Consider the following 20,795-nt stretch of genomic DNA (forward strand, 5'->3'; position numbering starts at 1 on the left):
ATCCTTTTTTTGTAAAAATGTGGTAATTTTAAAATATCCTTGGCAAAAAAAAGTTTGTCGATTCTTATTTGGACATCCAATTTTTGGGGGAAATTTTACCAAACAGTGAAATCCCAAAGTCTGAAAATCACTAAATTTAAAATCAGTAAAATTAATATTGAACCCAATTTGAAGGCTTCATGCATTAAAATTTAATACATAATAATATCAGCCAAGTTCTTTTCAGATCATTAAAAGTGAAATCACAAGTTTTCAGTTTCTTCTAAACTGCTGAAGAATTTAAATGTACATGAGGTAGGAAAAATAGATACGAATAAAGGAGCAGATATATTTTCTTGACCTACTATATTCTCTGTATCATTGTCATCTCCAGCATCCTTTTTGATAAACTATTTGGAGATAAAGAAGAATTAAGATTTTTACTAAGCTGCAAGTGAAAAATCACTAATATGCCCTTAATTTTACAATAACTGATGCATATAAGTCATTCCCATTTTTGTTTCTTAGTAGTTTTAAAGTTAATTTTCTGAATTAAGCTAAGTATAAAGGGGTGTCAAGGTGAAATTGTAAAATATTCATTGTTGCATAATCTCATTAAACCTCAGCTGTTTACATTGTATTGTATTTCTTCCTCAGTGAGAAAAAGAAAGAAAAGGAGCGTGAAGAATTGTGGAAAAAATTGGAGGATCTGGAGTTAAAGAGAGGTCTTAGACGTGATGGAATAATTCCAACTTAACAAAAACAATGACAACAACATTACTAACCTGTGGAGTCACACATTTATGTAGTAGAAGATGGAGCAACAGTTTTCTGTATTGTGCAACTTTACAGTAGATTTCACATTTGTTTCATTATTACAACAGCACTGTATATACCTGTCTCTAAGTAAAGGAAAAAACAAAATAAGGACTTCAATCCAAAGTTTGGACAGTAGATGGACTTCTCAGAACTTTGCAAACATAATCATTGTTCTAACCCTCTTTAAAAAAAAAAAATCGGTCTTCAAAGATCTGTTGATGAAATTGCTATGTCAAAATTCCATTATCGGGAGTTCCTTATTTATCACTAGCAGAGAGTATGATACAATTTTCAAATGTGAACAATCTTAAATTTAGCTTGTCTTTCTGCTAAGCTGTTAAATGTATTTATAGTAAAGGAAGAAAAAAAGACTGTCATTTCCTTATAAGTTTGTATAACATCCTCCTCTGGATAACTTGACTGTAATTTGACATCTTTTTCTTTTGCACATCTTCCTGAGTTGAATGTCCATGTGGAATGGGGTCATGAATTATAAAAGTCCCTGATAAAAGTTCTGTTTACTGGGGTGAACATCTTTCCAGTAAGCAGGTAGTCCTGGTACTCCTTCAGTTTTAAAATTAGGAGTTAAAAGAGAAGAGGTGATGAACATAGTAGGGAAGGGAATATTGGATTCATGCATCAGTTTATGGTGAATCCAAATCAATGTCTTGAATCCTTTGAAAACAGGCACTGGGACATCACAGACTTCAGTACCTGACCAGTATTAGTCGCATATATCATTGAACACACATACCAGAGATATTTTAGAAATGCGAGAAAAACATCCTTTTCGACCATTTGAAATAAGAAAGACAAACACTAAACAATACAACCATAAAATTGATCGCCAGGATTGCAAATCTAATTGGGAAAAGAGTTGAGCAAACAGCTTGGACTGTTTGGAGTTGTTGCCTTACTTTTTAATATGTATTTATAAAGTATTCCAGCAAAAGAGGATGTAGCCTCTGGGAAAAAACAAACATGTTACAGTGTTTTTTTGTAGATTCTCGTTCTATATCTCATCACAGCGCCAGCCCTGTTTTTAGCCGGAAAGGATTCAGGATAAACATTATTATGCATTCTGAATTGGATGCATATTCCTAACTACTGTATTTGTTACCAAAAGTGGTTCTACAAATGCTACTGAAAAAAATCTGGAAATTCCTAATGTCCTGAGTATTAATAATAAAGTTTAAAAATGCTTTTATATCAAAGGTGCATCGTGACCAAATTGTTTAAGAAAAAAAACAAACAAAATCTAGGGCTGTATTATATATATATATATATCTTATTGGCTCTCTGCTTTGTATTTAAATGAAGAGTCTTACATCTTGGGTAGGTAAACTGCTGATAAAACTTGTGTACAGTGTGTACTTACCTAATGCAGTTGAATTATTATGTACTGAAAGATACGTGTTTGGGGGTTTATTTCCAGGATGCTTTTGCTTGTTATGGACATGGCAGCAGTGAGTTGGTAATCCTAAACCATCACTTCCAGCAGTATTCATGGAATAGAGCTGATTCTGTGTTCATGTGTTGAATTGTGATAGTAGCAAACATGAACATTTGAACTATTGTTGCTCTTAATAGAAATACAATATAAATATGGGCTTGTATATTTTCTTCCTTACATTTAAATATAAAGTAGAATATGCAGTTTTATTATTTTCAAGAGAAAGGAAGAAAAACTGCTGACCTTTCTCCCCCATAAAGTTTTTCAGGATGATCAGGTCACAGTGTGTATGTAAGAGTCAGCTAATTATGGATATTGTCATCTGGGTAACTTTGTAAAAATAAACAAAAACAAAATTGGCATTGTTAATTCCAAAAAAAACCCCAAAAAACCAGCAGTTAAAAAAAAGAAAAAAAAGTCATATGCAACACCAGGCACAACGTGGTTTAATGGAATTAATAATTTTTTGTTGTTGTTTGTTTTTTTTTTTTTTTTTTAAAGAACATTGATGGGGATTCACTGTAAAGTTGGCAGAGGCTGCCAAAGACAAAACAACTGACTTTAAAAATGCTGGAACAAAGTGATAAAAAATAAATTTTTAACAAATCTTCTCCTTTTTAGCCCTTGTCATTTTAGCCCTTTAGTTTCAACTTTGCATTATATTTATTTTTGATAGTATAAACTTTTGTTTGCCATTAATTCATCTTTTTAGGTAGAAGACATTAAAATCACAGGTTTATGAAGAATCTCTGCCCATTGGAATGAAATGCAGTCACTTGAAATGAGAAAGGCCAGGATCCTTTTTTGCACCTTACCCTGTCTTCAAGAGGAAAGGTGAACACTTACAGCTCTCCTCCTTGATGTCAATTTTGTATGTTGATCATTCCAAACTGAGAAGAATAAAATTTTAGACATATTTAGAGAATCAATTAAGCTATATGTCTAAAATTCATAGGGCAACTTCTGAGAAGAAACACTGTCTTTTTCTTTTTTAATGGAAAGTGACAATGTGACATAGTCACGTTGTGTGCGGTGACGCAGAGTAACTGAGGTAATCTGACTGTTGCACTATGTGACATATTTCAGGACGTACTTGCTGCATTTGCAGCAGCCCTCTCTCTCCGTCCCTTCCCACAATTCTGCTGTTGCTGCAACTTGAGTTAATTGTGACAAATGCATCTTTGTGTTATATTTTGTTTGCTTCATAATTTCCAGAACTATATATAAATATATTTTTAAAATAGCAAATATTGTAGTTAGCGAGTGATGATCACTCCAACCTTATCCTTACCATATTGGTTTCAGGGATAGGATTAAGAGTGTCTTTGGAAGAGAAAAATACAAACAACCCTGTGGTTTAGAATGATGCTGAGGCCTTAGGCTGTGGGCCTAGAACAACTATGTGAGTGAATTCACCCATCTCATACTTTGAATCAAGCATGCATTCCTTTTTCTCATTGTGCAAGTATCCCCAGTTGTTTTCCTTCAGTGTTGAGTTTTTGTCCTTTTAAATTTTATTGTATTTTGCTCTCCCTAACATTTGACTGTTTTTTATAAAAGAAAAGAAAAAATAATAATAAAAAAAGAAATAAATAATACCCTTGATGCCGCTGGATACTCACAAGCAGGGTTATGCTCCTTTATCTTAGGCTTGTTTGCCTAAATGAAAGGGTTTAATTTATTTTGTACCTCCTATGCGTGGGATAGTCCAGGGTGCAGAGCCAGGACTCGCTTGTAATTGCACCTGCTATACTTAAACGTATAGCCCTAGGCTCAATCACACTATGGAAAGAAACAAAAAAAGTATATTTAGAGCTTTAAAAGCTTTTTTATTTTTTTGTGGGGATGAGGGTGGGATGGGAAAGGGATGTATGGATGTTACTGGCATTTTTAAGTGTTTTAGAGTTTTTTGGGGTTTGGGGTGGTTTTTTTTTTCCTTGTTTTCCTTTTAATTGGATGCACTGACCTGGCCCAGGAAATGAAGAGATTCTCTTTTGATGCTATTACCAATGTTATCATAAAGTGACAGTCACCTGTAACAAAAAGGTGGCACCAGACATGATCACTGATGTTTTATTTGCACATCAATATTTTTATTTTTGTATTCTGGCTCAGCTGCTTCTCTGAGTGGAGTTAAGGAATGAGCCACAAAGGATTTTTGTAGTAGGTATATTGGCATTGCATTTTATATTCCTCTATATTTAATTTTTAAAATCCAAAAGAAGGATTGTGCATCTTGAGAGAAAGTTGAGCAAATTGTGATCTAGCGGAATGTGAATTTGTGCTGCTTCTTGTGCACGATAGCAGCAGTAGTATCTCTTGGAAATAAACATCCCATATTATGATGTCTATGAATATAGGTTTCCTTTTCTTCCTTCCCTCCCTCCTTCCCCCACCTTTCTCTTTTTTTTCTCTCTCAGCCTCTCTTTTCCTCCCTCCCTCTTCCCTTCCTCTTTCTTTACTTTTTTTGAAATCACTTATTGTAAATAAGTTGTAATCCAAACCTCATGTATCAATGGGGAACTTTCAAATATAAATATTACCAATGCATTTTCTGGTTGTTGTCTGATTTTTGATTGAAATATAATGAGAATGACATGTCTGTTGCTTTTGGTTTGAGGACTTCACTTTAGCTTCATAAATCTTTTGGTATTTTAGTATTTCATTGTTTTAGCAGGAGAGGGCAGCAAAGTTCATTTTCCCTGTTAGTAATGCTGTGGTTCATGATCGGTTTTAAATTTAGCTGTGTGTGTGTTTTTTTAAACAGCATCTCTTTGTGAGTAGAGGTAAAAATGAAACATTTTTGATATGAAAAGTTGCATATGAAAATTATAGACTGGTTCAACCAGACAGTGAAGACTTCTGATCCACATCAAACGTAAAATGCCACAAAACAATCTTCCACCTCTGGCTAAAACATGCTACTTCCTTTTCAAACACCATAAAATACAAGCTGAGTCTTAAACACTTGGAATTTAAAATGTTTTTCTTTGGAAATGATTTGCTTTCTTCAGAGTGGTAACAGAAACAAAAACGAAGGTGCTCCCCAAAAAGAAATGTAACCTTCCCCTTTCACAGATGTGTGAGAGGTTCTGTACTGTGGGTGCATCATAATAAAGAAGCAGTGAAGAGTTTTCAGGTGCCTGACTGTTTTTGTTTGTTTGTTTCTGAACTCCGTGGCCTTTTGAACCATACAAATACTAGATTTGATTAACTTAGCTTTGAGGCAGTGGGGTTGGTATGTTCAGGCTTTCATTTTGAGAAGTCAGTTTATGATTATGAGTATGTAATATTGGGAAATGGTCCAGTATCTATTGCTGTATAACATACTACTCCAAAAGTAGCAGCTTAGAACAACAACAATTTATTCTCATCACAAATCTATAGTTTGGGAAGGACTTAGCGAGAACATCTTGTCTCTGATCCTCGAGTGTCAACCAGGGTGTCACAGGTGGGGCAGGAATCTTCACTTCCATCATGACTCACTCACATGTTTGACAAGTTAGTGCTGACAGTTGGCTTGGAGTTCAGCCAGAGGTCTCAGTTCCTCCTCACAGTACTTTCTTCTTGGACTTCCTCACAGCATGGCAGCTGGGTTCTAGGAGGCAGGAAGTGAAAACTGCCTCTTCTATGAGGCCTGGGCTCAGAAACTATCATGACATCACTTCCATCTATATTCTATTGATCAGGTGGTCACAGAGCCTGCTCAGATTCAAGTGGAGGGGGCATAGTCCTCACTGTGAATCAATGAGAAGTGTTTTCAGTAATTTGCAGTTATCTGTAAGCTACCATAGGATAGATTTTTTTTTAAAGTATTTGATTTAGGTGTGATCTACTCCCTTAGCTAATTAAATTACATCAAATTTGGAATCATGTGGAATTAACCAATTTATATTTCATATTAAAATGGGGTTGGAAAGGAAAAGCCCTTGTAAATGTCAGCAATTTTGTATTTCAAAGCATAACCACTTGTTGCACCTGAAGATCAACCTCCTGGTAAGTTAGAACAAACTTTTACAAAAAATTTTAGGGTTCAAGAGAGTTAAAGAGATGATTTTAAGAAAATATCTAATTCTTTGCATAATGTTGCTTCCTGTCTATAAATATTTACAAGAATGGAGGCAAAATGTACAATAAAGATACAGATTTTTGTATTAGTAGTATGTCTCTTAGTAATGTTTCTATTAGATTAAGTTTACATTATGCTTTTAAATTTTTTTAAGGGAGACCAAAGTATGTGATAGTTAAAGGGGAATTAGTTTGACTTTTTTTTTAATGATAGTATTGCTTTCTTATTATTAGGCATGTACTTTTTGTGGACCACTGGAAACATGAGTAGATAAACATTTTTTGCCTCTCAGCCAAGTGAGAGAACCTCTGGATAGATTCTTAATTTTATTATTAAAAAAATAATGAGATTATTAGCCTTATTAAACACATTGGGAAATTGAGACTCACAAATTAAATAATGGGTCCAAATATACATGATTGATTCGTCTATGATGCATGTTCATACACATTCTCAGAAAGGCAGAATTATTTGCTTTTATGATTGTTTTTTGTGACCTAAGAAACCATTCTTCCCCCATTTTCCTATCCCAGGCCAAAAAACATTCTCTTAAGCGTTTTTCTGTAAGAGCTTTATAATTTTAGCTTTTATATCGAGGTCTGTGATTCATCTTGGATTATTTTCTTATGTGTAGGTTGTAAAATAGGAATCTAGATGCAGTTTTTCCATGTGGATTCTCAGTTATTGTGGGGCCAGTTGTTGAAAAGTCTCCCAAAGAACGGCTTTCTTGTCAAAAAGCTACCTTAAAAGTGTGTATCTAAGTCTGGGTTCTCTTTTCTGTTCTGATGGTTGATATTTTTATCCTTATGCCAGAACCACACTGTCATGATTGCTGTAGCTTTATAATAGTCTTGAATCAAGTTGTCTTTCAGTTTTGTATTTTTCAAAATTGCTCTCAGTATTCTAAGTCCTTTGCATTTCTACATAAAATTTAGAAGCAGCATGTAAAAAAAAAAAAAACCTGGGTGGGAGTATAATTGGGGTTACATGAGGGCTGTGCTTTCACGAATGGATTGATGCTGTTACTGGGAGACTGGGGGTGGGTTTGTTATTACAGGGAGTGGGTTCATTGTATTTAATAAAAGGGTGAGTTTGGTTCTCTCTCTCTTCTCCCCCTCTCTCTCTCCTTCCCTCCCTCCCTCTCCTCTCCTCCCCCTTTTACCTCCCCATCTTGCCTTCCATCTTGGGATGAAAAGCAGGAAGGTCCTTGCCAGATGCCAGCACCTTGATATTGGACTTCCCAGCCTCCAGAACTGTGAGGAATAAATTTCTTTATAAGTTACCCAGTCTCTGGTATTCTGTTATAACAGCACAGAATGGACTAAGACATAATCCATAAACATGGTATTGCTCTACATTTAGTCTTAATTAAATGTGTTGTTAGCCGTAGATTTTTCCTAGATGCCTTTTATCAGATTGAGGAGGTACCTTTTTATTTCTAGTTTGCTGAGAGTTTTTATCATGAAGAATGTTATTTGTTAAATGCTTTTTAAATATATTAAAATGATGTTTTTTTTATTGTGCTTAATTGCATTAAATTTCTGGGATAAACTATCTGTAGGTTGTAAGATAGGAATATAGATCTCTGTATGTGTGTGTGTGTGTGTGTGTGTGTGTGTGTATCATTGAACTTAAATCTCTAAATTTATAATCTTTCATGATATTTGTGGTAAGTTTCTAGTCAAATATTTGAAAGAATTATTTTTCATATATTCTCTCTGCCCCATTCTTTCTATTGTCTTCTTCTGTGACACTAATTCTATATTAACTTTTTGGTATTGTACTATAGATCACAGAGGTACTGTTGATTACAAATTTTTTTTAATTGAGATGAAATTCACATAGTAAAAGTAGCCATTTTATAATGTACGATTTATTGGCATTTGATATTTCACAATACTGTGCAACCATCATTTCTATCTAGTTCAAAATATTTTCGTCCCCCTAAAAGGAAACACAGTACCTGTGAAGCAGTCACTTCCTATTCTTCCCTCAGCCCCTGGCAACCACTAATCTGCTCTCTGCCTTTATGGATTTACCTATTCTGGATATTTTGTATTAATAGAATCATATAATATGTGACCTTTTGTGTCTGACTTCTTTCACTTAGAATAATATTTTTGAGGTTCATTTATGTTGTAGCATGTATCAGTACTTCATTCTTTTTAATGGCTGAATAACCTGTCATATGGCTATACCACATCTCTTTATTCATTTATCAGTTTATGTGCATTTAGGTTATTTTTACTGTATGGCTCTTATAAATAGTGCTTCTAGGAACATTCATTTTAAGTTTTTGTTTGAATACCTATTTTTAATTCTTTTGGCTATATCGGTAATTGTAGAATTGCTGTTTCACTTTTTGAGAAACTGTCAAACTTTTTCACAGCAGCTGCATTATTTTACATTCTTGCCAGCAGAGGGTTCTAATGGCTCCACATCCATGCCAGGACTCGTTTTCTCATTATTGTTGTTGTTGTCATCTTAGTGGGTGTGCCATGTTCTTTTTTAAAGAGTGTCTTTTTTTTTCAGTGTTCTTTAAATTGGATAACTTACTGATTTATCTTTTAAGTTCACTGGTTGTTTCCTGTCATCTTTATTTGCTGTTAAACCCATACAGTACTTTTTTTCTTTTAGATATTGCATTTTTTACCTTAGAATTTCTACTTGGTTCATTTTTATAGTTTCTTTCTCTGTTGAGTTTGCCTATCTCATCATTCACTGTATCTCTTGACATCACTGAGCATAATTAGAATATTTGTTATAAATTTCTTGTTTGCAGATTCCAACATCAAGGTCATCTCAGGATCTGTTTTTAAGTCATTTTCTTGAGAATTTGTCACATTTTCCTGTTTTTTCATAGGTCAAGCAATTTTGGATCCTGTCCTGGTTATATTGAATATTATGTTATGGAAACTTAGTATTCTGTAGTATTTCTCTGAAGAATTTTGATTATTTTGTTTTAGCAAACAATTAACTTGGAAGGACTCAAACTGCCACCTCCTCTGGGGCAGCAGCTGAAGCTCAAATCTCAGTTCAATTATTTTATCCTTCCCTGCAGTTTGTTCCGTGTGTGCAAGGGCTGGGTTAGCCATAGATTTGGACTGAGTTATATGCAGGATTTGGTTTGCTCTTTTCTGAGTCTCTCTTTTGTAGGGTATACCCTCACTCCCAGTGTCTGTGGTTGCCCTGAACTCTCTCTGATTCTTCAGACCAGAAAGACAGTTTTTCTGTTGGTGTTCTACCTCACATAGTGTTGACTTTCAGCCTAAAACTCATAAACATGGAAACCTTACCCAATATCATCCTTTTCTTCCTGAGTTGACTTCCCTCCAGAATATGCTTTTCAGGGCTTTCTAGTTGCTTTCCTTCTTTTGTATTTTGCACTTTGTTCTTTGTATTTTGGCTAAATTTTATCATGTTTATCTGCAAGAGGAGGTTTAGTAGGATTTCAATCAGATATTCTGAAAGCAGATTTTCCCTCAAAGGTTATGTTATAGAGAACCATAACTTTTTCCCCTGACACATATCTATTCTGCATATCAGGCATCATGCTAAGTCAATATTATTATAGTTTCCCACATATCAGCCATTTACATATTACTGTCACGAATTTTGCCATAAACAGTTGACTTTTCAACAACATGGGCATTAGGGGCATTGACTCCCCTCACAGTTGAAAATCTTTTGACTTCCGAAGAGCTTAACTGCTAATAGCCTACTGACCAGAAGCTTTACCAGTAACATAAAAAGTTAGCTAACATATGTTGTGTATGTTTGCAAGTTTTGTATGTTATATGTATTATATACTGTATTCTTATAATAAAGTAAGCTATAGAAAAGAAAATGTTATTTAGAAAATCATAAGGAGAGTATGTTTACTGTTCACTAAGTGGAAATGGATTAGCATAAAGGCCTTCATCCTTGTCATCTTCACGTTGAGTAGGCTGAGGAGGAGGAGGAAGAGGAGGGATTGGTCTTGCTGTCTCAGGGGTGGCAGGGGCAGAAGTAAATCCATGTATAAGTGCTCTTCAAACCCATGTTGTTCAGTGGTGATATGTACTGTGTTATACTTGTAACTTAGCTTATTTTAAAATGACTCATTTTAATTCAAATTTATTTGTTTTTTAAACTTTTTATTTTTAGATAATTTTTGACTTAAGGAAGTGTTGAAAAATAGTGCCAGGAATTCCTGAGTACCCTACTTACTCCTCAACTTCCCCTTGTGTTAACATCTTCTATAACCATAGAACACTTATCCTTGGTACAATTATCTTAGATAAAGTACTATTAACTAAAACACAGAACTTACTCCAATTTCACCAGTCTTTCCTTTAATGCCCTTTTTGTCTTTCAGAATTCAGTCCAGACTCCACATTATATGTTATGTCTCCTTGGTCTTTTCCAATCTGTGACAGTTCCACAGTCTTTCCCTAAATTCCACAACTGATACTTTTGTACTTTTCCAGTGGATTTTCAGAAAGCCCCTCAATTTGGGTTTTTCTGATATTTTCTCATGATTAGATTGCAGTGAATACATTGTTTGGAAAGGCATTTCAGAGATGATACGCCTCTTTTAGTGCGTGATATCAGGGGTACATGTTGTCAGTGTGTATTACTGGTGATGTTAACCTTGATCATTTGGCTATGGTTCTGTTTAGAAGGACTTTGCCCCATAAAATTACTATTTTTCTTTTTATAATTACTAAATACTTTGGAGGAAGTACTTAGAGACTATGTAAATGTCTATTTCTGCTCAAACTCTTGTCTGCTGATTTTTAGTACAGTGTTCTAATGGTAGTTTTCTATTTTCTCTCATTCCTAATAAATTTATGAATTGAAATTCCTCTGTAAGGAAGAGTAGTTGCTTCTTCTCCATTTACTTATTGCTTCACATATTTATATGTATGTGGACTTGTGGATTTAATTTTATCCTTTGGGTTATAATCCAGTACTCTTATTATTTTAAGTTGTTCCATTGGGAGCTTTTTCAGGTTGGCTCCCATGACCTTTTGATATGTGCACCCCACTCCATACACACACCCGTCTTTCTTAAAGCACTTTCTTTCTTTCTGGCACCACTGCATGCTTCAGGCTTATTTTACATTTTTCCTGCCCTAGCCCCAGGAACAACCAGTTCTTTAGTGAATCTTGCCTTCTTTTATTAGAGAGTGGTATTTAGAAACCAAGATCTGGATGCTAAATGTGTTCATTGCTACTGTTTCTAGCCCCTCCCAGAAAGCCTAGAGATTTTTAGAATATAGATGTATGTACACTACTGCATATACACATCTGTATTTCCATATTTATCTGCATATATTTTTAAAAACATGAATACATTATTAAAACCTCCAGCTCTAATCCAGCACCACAGAGTTCATTCTAGCTTCTCCTTTTCCTTGTTTGTAACTCCCTTCTCCAACAGTGATAAAACTGGTAATATGATCTGTAATATATTTACTTATTTGTTCAACTTTCATATACAAGTAAGTTAGTTTCAGAGTTCTTAACCAATACCTATATAAGAAACAAATTTACCAACTATAGTACAGCATCTGTATACAGTTCTTTTTGTCTTTAGCTTCACAGTATTCATTTAAAGCACTGCTTTCCACAGCAATTTAGGTCAACTCCTTTCTTCCCCATCCACTTCAGTGTGGTTATTATAATTAATTTGTAATGAAGTTAGTCATTTGTCATAGTCTTCTTTTTGTCTTTTCCTTCACATCTTGGTTGATTTAAAAAACATTAAATGTAGCACAATTTATTTCTTTGTCTTATACAGTCCTATGGTTTGGACAAATGCATAGAACCTGGTATCTACCACCACAGTTCCATGTGGAAGAGTTCCATTGCCCCTCAAAACTTCCTCATGCTCCTCCTTTATAGACAGTTCCTCTTGTCAGCCCAAGTCATAGGAACCACTAATCTATTTTCCTCCCTATAGTTTTGCCTTTCCAGAGTGCCATATAAATGGGATCATACAATATGTAGCCATACAGATGGACTTATCTTATTTCACTTAGCAAAATGCATTTAAGATTCATCCACGTTGTGTGAATCAATAGTTTACTTCTTTATTGCTGAGTGTGTTCCATTGTTTCTTTGTCTACTTGCCAGTTAAAGGACATCTGGGTTGTTTCCAATTTTTGGTAAATAATTTTGAATAAAGCTACTATAATATTTGTGTGCAAGCGTTTGATAACAAGTTTTCATTACTCTTTGGTATATACCTATGATTACCCAGATTTTCAGATTTATAAGGTCCACTGGGTGGCCATAAAAATGGGTGAAAAAGACTCTCATCAAGGTACATACTTCTGTAATTTTCACAATATATGAAGAATAAAGAGTAGACAGATTTTAACATCTCCCAGTAGGGGGAAAACATTTAGAGAATCAAGAATCAGAATGACAGATCTCCTCAAAAGTATCACTGGGTGAAAAAGACAATGGGACAATGTTTTTAAATTTTTAAGGAAAAGTGATTTTCAACCTAGACTTCCATATGCAGCCAATTAGTTGTGAGGGTTGAGGTTTTAGACATGCTGTATTCAGAAAATTTACATCTCATGCATTTTACTTAGGTTCAAAACTGCTTGAGGATGTACTCCAGCAAAACAAAGAGAATAAAGCAAGAAGGCAGAGGACAGGATCCAGGAAACAGTGGATCCCTCCTAGGAGGGCACCAATGGGAAATACAATAGTTATATAGCAGGCCTAGAAAGCAACCAGTGCAGATTGAAGCATGGGGATAAAACACTCTGCAAGCAACAAAAAAGGGGCAGGGGAGGGTTGAAGGAAGGGCTTTGTAGAAAAACTGATACAATAATTGGAAAGGATTAATGAAGTGTAAATGGCAGACAGGGTAAGAGAATAAGACAGCCAATTAGAGACTCTAGGGGAAAAAGCTTTGTAAGAGGAAAAGTAATCAGTATATTACTGGGCTGGAAGAGAATATTTATAGTCATATTAGTCACAAACTTTGATTATTGATTTAATTAATAATGGTGCTATAGCTCTATTAGGGTGGGAGCGAAGACGTATAGGTGGTACAAGAGAGCTGAATCCTTAATGTTTGTAGAGTTGCTAAAACAAGAAAGAGCAGTATAAGCAAATTGGAAATGTGGAAGCAATTACTGACAGTTTAAGACATTAAAATTAGTTAAAAGTGGTCAAAAAAGGAGAGAAGAGAGTGTTCATGCAGGAGGCATAACCATGTTTTACTGAAGTCTCAATGCCTGAAAAATGGGTCAAATAAATAGCCTGCATTCTTTTTTCAAAAGCTCAGTGTCACAAACCTGAGACAGACTCAGCAGATTGAGACAGGCCTATTGGTATAAAGGGGCTTTCTTTGAGGCCAGCATGATGACATATATAAAGAGAAAGCAGATCCACATCAAGCGTTAGGAAGGAACAGATTGCCTGATACCTCCCCAGATACATAATTTTTTTTTTTTTTTTAGCTTTTGAGAATGCAGGGGTCAGGAATTGATTTGTGCCACTGTTTATTGTATCCCAGATTAGAAAGAAACCTGGCACAAATAGCCTCCTAGTTTGCTTGAATGAGGAAATGTGAACATCAGATGGTGTTAATGAGTTAGGCGTTTACAGGCTATTTCACTGACACAAAACGGATATTATCACTGTTCCCCATTGCACTTCAGCACCTGGAGCGTCTCAGACAATAGTGAATTCACGTAATGAGCAATCCGAAGTGTCAAGTGATGATGACTAAACAAATCAAGCTTGTGGATTTGCAAAGGAAGGCCAGTTTCTTTGTGAGAACTCCGGAACAACATTGTGTCTTTAGAAAGCCCAGTGCTGGCTACAGGAGGTCTGGCTGGCTGGGAAGGGGCCACATGGAGGGACCTGAGAGAAGGCCATTGGTGGGAGAGGGAAAGGAAGTTTATTGCTTCCGCAGATTGTAAATCTCAGGGCCGAAGGTCACCAGGCAACCTTGTGAGGGCTGTAGTTTCATATCCTTCTTATTGGTGATTTAATGAGGAATTATCACAGAGAGGAACCTCTGAAGATCCATAAATGCTGGCTGAAAGGACAATTTAGCTAATATTACAGCAGATGGGGGAGAGAAGGGAAGTGCTGGGGAGAATCATTTTAAAAGCTTATGAATAAAAAACACATCAATAGGAGGCTTTATTTTCATTAAGAAATTACATGCATCCTTTCATTTTTACTGTTTATCAAAGTGTAATATCCTTGCAGAAAACTGCGTGTGTCATACATGAGTGGCTTGCTGAATTTTTACTGGTTTCTTTTTAAAGACAAAAACGAGAAACTGAAGTGAGAGAGAGAAGATAGGTTGGGAAAGACTGTATTCTGCTCTGTCACCATCTAGTGACAAGAGGCTGTGGTGCTCCAGTGTATACCTGGTGGCCAGGTGTGGCTTTGTCTCCACTTCTAGAAGGACCAGTCATGATTTCCTCAGGCGTGACTTCCTGTGGGGGTGCCCACAACAATGACCGTCCTGGCCAACTGCATGGTTGTATTCAGCAACACCTGGGAGAGCAGTACGTCTCCAGGTTTAGGTTATAAAAGAAACAGGACTATGAGCACCTAAAGGAATACATACAAATATCTTGCTATGTTTTTTCCCAGGAAACTCATAGTTTGTTTCCATCCTGTGGTTCATCACTGATTCAGATAAACGACAGAAAGCCTGAAGAAAGGGCAATGGATTGATGTCACTCCTCTTTCTAGAACCTTTCCAAAACTACCTGATACGCAAGGGATAAAAACTAGACTCCTGACCACGGCCTTCAAGGTGATGCTACCTCTCATCCTCTCTCCCACTGCTCCTCTCCTTTTCTCACCCATCCTAACCCCACTGGCCACCGTCCTGTCCTTGGCCATGCCTCAGGGCCTTTGCACTTGCTGTTTCCTCTGTCCCTGGCACTTTGTATGGTTGGCTGCTTTTCACCCTCTTTGCTTAGATGTCAACTCGTCAGTGGACTCTTTTGACTGGTCTACCTAAAACAGGGTCCCTTCTCCCAAATCAATCCCATCTCATCATCATATTTATTTACTGAATAGCTGACCGCCATTTGAAATTACCTTTTACTTAATTTATTTACTTACCTGTTGACTACCTCCCTTTCTAGAATGTCAGCTCTGTCATGGCAAAGGCTTTGTCTGTCTCACTCATAGCAGTAGCCCAGCTCCTAAAATAAAAGTGCCTTGCACATTGTTGGTACTCAGTAAGCGTGTGTTGGATAAATAAGTGAATGAATAATAAATGCATAATAAACATATCCACTAGCCTAAGTATTTGCAGAGTGAGCCCATTTTTTTTCTCCATGGGAAGCCGCCACAGGGCCTTGAGCATAGACATCTGAGTGCTATGCTCTACATAGAGACTCCTGGAAAGCCCTGGTTAGTTTGCTAAAGTTTTTATCAGTTATCTGTTGCTGTATAACAATTTATTACAAACTTAGCAATGTAAAACAAAACACATATATTGTCTGAGAGTGTCTGCGGATTAGGTATCTGGGCGTGGCTTAGCTGGGTCTTCTGAGATCTCTCATGAGGCTATAGTCGAGGCATAGTCCAGAATTATGGTCTATTAAGGACTGACTGGGGAAGGATCTGCTTCCAGGCTCACATGGTTGTTGGCAGAATGCAGTTCCTTGCAATTATAAAACCGAGAACCTGTCTCTTGCTTGCCTTTGGCTGGGTGCTACGTTCAGTTTCTAACTGGCTGTTGACCATAGACAATCCTCAGTTCCTTACCCTGTGAACCTCCCCACCATGGCTGCTTGCTACACAAAGGCAGCAAGGAGTCTTCTAGCAAAATGGGCATTACAGCCTTATGCAGCGTGATCACAGAAGTGGCATGTCATCACCTTTGCCGTATTCTATTGATTAAAAACAAGTCATGAGCACAGGCCGCACTCAGGAGAGAGGATTACACAACAGTGTGAATGCCAAGAAGCGGAGATCAATAAGGCCATCTCAGAATCTGTCCACTACAGTTTGCTCTCTGATTCTCAATGATTTGCCCCCTCCCACGTGTCCCTTCACATGCAAAATACATTCGTCTTCTCCCAAGGGGTGAAGAGTCTCATCCCATTATGGCATCTGTTCAAAGTCTAGAATCTCACCATCCCTCAGAAACTTCACTCTGGGTGAATTTCCCCTAGATCTGTCAGTGTTTAAAACTAGAGAAACAAGTTATCACCCTGCCCACAACAAAGTTGTGGAATAGGCATAGGATAATAGCTATAGATATTTCTGTGTAAAAGGGGAAAATGGAAAGTACAAAGGAGTCCTGAGAATAATCCTCTTTGGCTCTTAACTTTGTCCTTTGAGTTGTTGGTTCCACCCTCCGAGTCATCCATCCTTTTTTAAAGTAGAAGATAGCATGCATTTGCAGCTTAGTTGTATCAGCTTGTTTTCTTTCTCTTTCTTTTTTTTTTTTTGAGACGGAATTTCACTCTGTCACCCAGGCTGGAGTGCAGTGGCACGATCTTGGCTCACTGCAACCTCCGCCTCCTGGTTTCAAGCGATTCCCCTGCCTCAGCCTCCTGAGTAGCTGGGATTACAGGTGCCTGCCACCACACCTGGCTAATTTTTTGTATTTTTAGTAGAGATGGGGTCTCACCATGTTGGCCAGGCTGGTCTCGAACTCCTGATCTTGTGATCCGCCTGCCTTGGCCTCCTAAAGTGCTGGATTTCAGGTGTGAGCCACCGAGTTCAGCCAGCTTGTTTACTATAAGTAAATGCACCTCTACATTTTGTACTATCTCTATTCCCTTCAGTCCAATTTGGCAGTGGTTTTGCCGAAATAACTTCCTTGAAAACTTTGCAGGTCTTCCACAGATTTCATTGGGGTTCATGTCATTCAACAAAAGCCACACCTACAGATCTTTTTGAGATAGCCCTTCTCTACTTTGGCCTGTTGCTGAGAAGACTGAGGGAGAAGGGTTTTAGGCTTCCCAGGTCCCTCTGGTTTGATTAAAGCATCTGTAAGGCATGCTTTAATGTGTTGAAAGGGCCCTTTGAGTGACTGAAAACTACTCTGTCTTAGATTCTGTCTTAGCTTCTAATAAAAGGTTATTTAGTCACAGTCTTGGCCTTTTCTCCATGCCACATTTTCCTGACAGTGCTAAGAAGCCATTTCTTAATTTTAACGTATTTTGCTATCTAGGCAATCTAATACTTTCCCAAATGATTAAGTCCTGGTTCTTTGTTGTTTTAACGGTTTTCCTTCAATTTATCTGTATCCTTGTGCAATTTATTATAAGCAGCAAGAAGAAACCAGGTAGTTCTTTCTTCATCTTGCTTGGAAATCCCTTTAGTTACATAACCAAGGTCATTCCTTAATGTTTTGCTTTCCGTATACCACAGGAAACAACTTTGCTCAGCTTTCTGCCACTCCAAGCATCTCCCTTCCTCTGGTTTCTAATAACGTGTTATTTCCTTCTGCACCTTCATCAGCAACCATCCTCAAAATCCCTTCTACTTATAGCCTATTTGAGCCAATTTAGGTTTTCTCTACGATACTCTAAAATTCATCCAGTCTCTGCCCAATTCCAAAGCCACTCTGACATTTTTAGGTATCTGTCACAGTAGCACCCCACTTCCATGTGTCAAAATTTCTACTGATAGGCTTTGTGTAAGCCTTTCATCAAGCAGAGTTAAAGAAGGTTGACAGTTGATTCACTTGCATTCCAGAAGTGCTGAGCGAAGGTTTACCATTCTTCCAGCTGGGTTATAGATGTAAGAAAAGCTATTGGATGACAGTTAGCTTTTTTGGGCAAGGATGATACTGTTGTCCTGGCCCTGTTATTTTATCATCATAGACAGATTTATCTTCTCTGCACATTTATATGCCTTTAGGGTTCACTATCTCTGTGCTTCGTGAGTAGGACAAATTCTCTTGAAGCTAAGTTATTGGTATAGATTCTGGGGTTCTTGGGAAATATTAGCATCAAGGAGGACACAACTGGGTGAGAGTAGCTTAAAGGGGAATTAGGGATGGGACATTTGGGGATGGCTTTGTGCTTTGTGATTCCTAATCCACCTGGAAAGACATGAACTACCCAGCAGGCTCTTGGATCACTGCCCACATATTTCCTCCAGCAGGCTGACCTTCCAGTAGGATGGGCAGCTCCCATGATGAGTGTCCCCTGGAGTGGCAGTCAGGGAACCTCAAGCATCCTGACACATGACAAAAAGGCTTCAGGCTGGAAAAACCATATTCTGCTTCTAACAAGCCAAGTTGTCATGGTAGGCCATGGCTGATGTGCACTCCTGGGGATACTCCCTGAAGGTGAGCCTTGGGATCCCAGCTAGGGGCCTCCCGCAGTTCAGGAGTGCTGCTTGGCATTCATGGTTGGTCCCTATTAATCTGGAATGTTTCTCTGTAGCAGATACCAAAGTGACAAATCTCCAGACATTTGAATGCCCTAAGGATCATGCCTGTCTAACTTGGTATGTATCTCATGAACTTAATTCAGCATGATATCTTGAATGTCATGGGCATGTCCTTCCGTCTTGGCATCCTTACATCACGGTTGACCAAGTGCATCATTCTTCTGCATGGGAAATTACTACTGCATGAGCAGCAGCATCCTTACAGATGTTTCCATTTCATCCAGATTGATGTAATCCTTAGTCCTAGTGACGATCCTATTCTCTATGGTTATGTAAATATATTATCTTTTCTCTTTTGGAAGATTCATTTTTACCCCTCACTATTGGGAAAGCTCCTTCGATGGTGGCTGGCCCAACCTCATATTCACCCCTGAGAGTCTTTGTCCAACTTTCCAACCAATTTTAATTAAAACTCACAATCTGTTTCCCGTTTTGGATGGAGACGGGGCTTCCAAGGACAGGTCATATAGGTAACGATCATTTTAGTTGATGTGATAAATAGGCAGTTTTACAGTCTCTTGCTAAGTAGAAAATGCTAATTCTTTTAAAAAAGATAATTCTTATTAACTCTTAAAAAAGTAGTTTCCAATTCACCTCAAGTTGTGTCACATTATGTCTCGCCATCAAGCCTAGAGTGTAACCTGTCCAGAGACAGAGGACAGGCTGGCTGAGCAGAGCCTCCTTACCATTTCTCCACCCCAGCCTGTCTCCTCTTAAGAGCAGCTGGGCTTTCCTATATTGTCTTCCCTTGAGTGTAGTGAGTTGAATAGTGCCCCTCCAAAAGATACGTCCATCAGGAACTGTGAATGTGACCTTACTTGGAGTGAGGTCTTTGCAAATATAATCAAGTTAATGATCTTGAGATGTGATCATTCTGGATTTAAGGTGGGCCCTAAAATGACAGGTGCCCTTATAAAAGAGAGAGATAGAAACACAGATACACAGAGGAGAAGGTAATATAAAGACAGAGGCGAAGATTGTGGTTATGTAGCTCTAAGCCAAGGACTGCTGGCAGCCCTGAGAAGCTAGGAGAGAGGGATGGAATGGGCTGTCTCTCAGGGCTTTCAGAAGGAACCACCCCTGCCCACACCTTGCTTTTGGACTTCTGGCCATGAGAAGGGTGAAAGAGTAAGTTACCACTTGGTGGTGATTTATTACAGCACCTAGGATGCTGATGAATAAGGTATGTGGCAGAAATATGAGACATTACTGCTTGCAGCATTATCTGATATGGGGGATAATCTGTATTATCTTCAAGAGAAAGAGTTAAGCATCAGAGGAAGTTATCTGGAGTTGGTGTTGTGCGTCTAGGATGGCTACTGCAAGGTCTTCAAAATCAAAGGAGGCCAAGATGGGGCAGAGGCTACTGTGGCTCAGTCACACCAGGTACTTGGCTGAAGGAGTATCTCAGAAGAGTGTACTTCTGTCATATCAGACCAGCCCATGCTTTCTAGCTGGAAAATTAACACTTGCTGGGACAAGATTTGTTTTCATGTAAAGAATTTTAAAGAAAAATGACCCCAGCCATTGCCAGTGGAGAGACTGTATTGGAATTGGAAACTCGTTTTCCTCTCACTCAGCAGAACACAGTTCTCCCTTTGGAGCCATAAAAAATCTGTGCTTGGGAAAATGTTCATTCGCATCTGGCTTATGCATATGCTAGACATTGCCAGATATGAATAAGGGCAGAAGCTACAGCCTCATTTTTCATGTGGTAAGGAGTGGAGTTTCCTGGAGGGTGAGGGCACACCAGTTGGGAATGAGAGGGTCTGTGTGTGTGTGTGTGTGTGTGCAGGGAAGAGGGGACATCACCTGCTTTCCAAGTGAGGATTTGCCCTTTGTGGTCTGACATGTTGAGAGGACTGCAGGTCAGCCTAGCACTCCTCAAGCATAAGGAGATGTCTGCAGATTGTCCCCTTCTAGGCCAGTACTATCAAGAGTCACAAAAGAGGTACTCAGGTTCATCCTGAGTGTATCTGGATTAAGAAACATTGGCCTGATGCCTTGGCAGAGTCCCTTCTAGCCCTGAGTTGCTACAACTTTATGGATAGAAGTTGAAAGCTGGTTTATTTGACATTT

The 20,795-nt window shown here is 37.8% G+C and overlaps 1 protein-coding gene across 4 annotated transcripts in view; it reads left to right on the forward strand.

The window, feature by feature from the left end:
• PPP2R5E (protein phosphatase 2 regulatory subunit B'epsilon) overlaps window positions 1–5,387 on the forward strand; it is a 179,174-nt gene extending 173,787 nt beyond the window's left edge. For all 4 annotated transcript variants that reach the window (XR_002735618.2, XM_023232002.2, XM_023232016.2 and 1 more), the window contains one exon: window positions 637–5,387. Coding sequence is in view for 3 of the 4 variants with exons in the window: in XM_023232002.2 (XP_023087770.1) it covers window positions 637–736 (100 nt within the window). In the remaining variant the exon portion in view is untranslated. The remainder of the gene's footprint in view (window positions 1–636) is intronic.
• Window positions 5,388–20,795: the final 15,408 nt, after the last annotated feature.

Source organism: Piliocolobus tephrosceles, chromosome 6 (assembly GCF_002776525.5).
Source record: "Piliocolobus tephrosceles isolate RC106 chromosome 6, ASM277652v3, whole genome shotgun sequence".
Lineage (NCBI taxonomy): Eukaryota > Metazoa > Chordata > Mammalia > Primates > Cercopithecidae > Piliocolobus > Piliocolobus tephrosceles.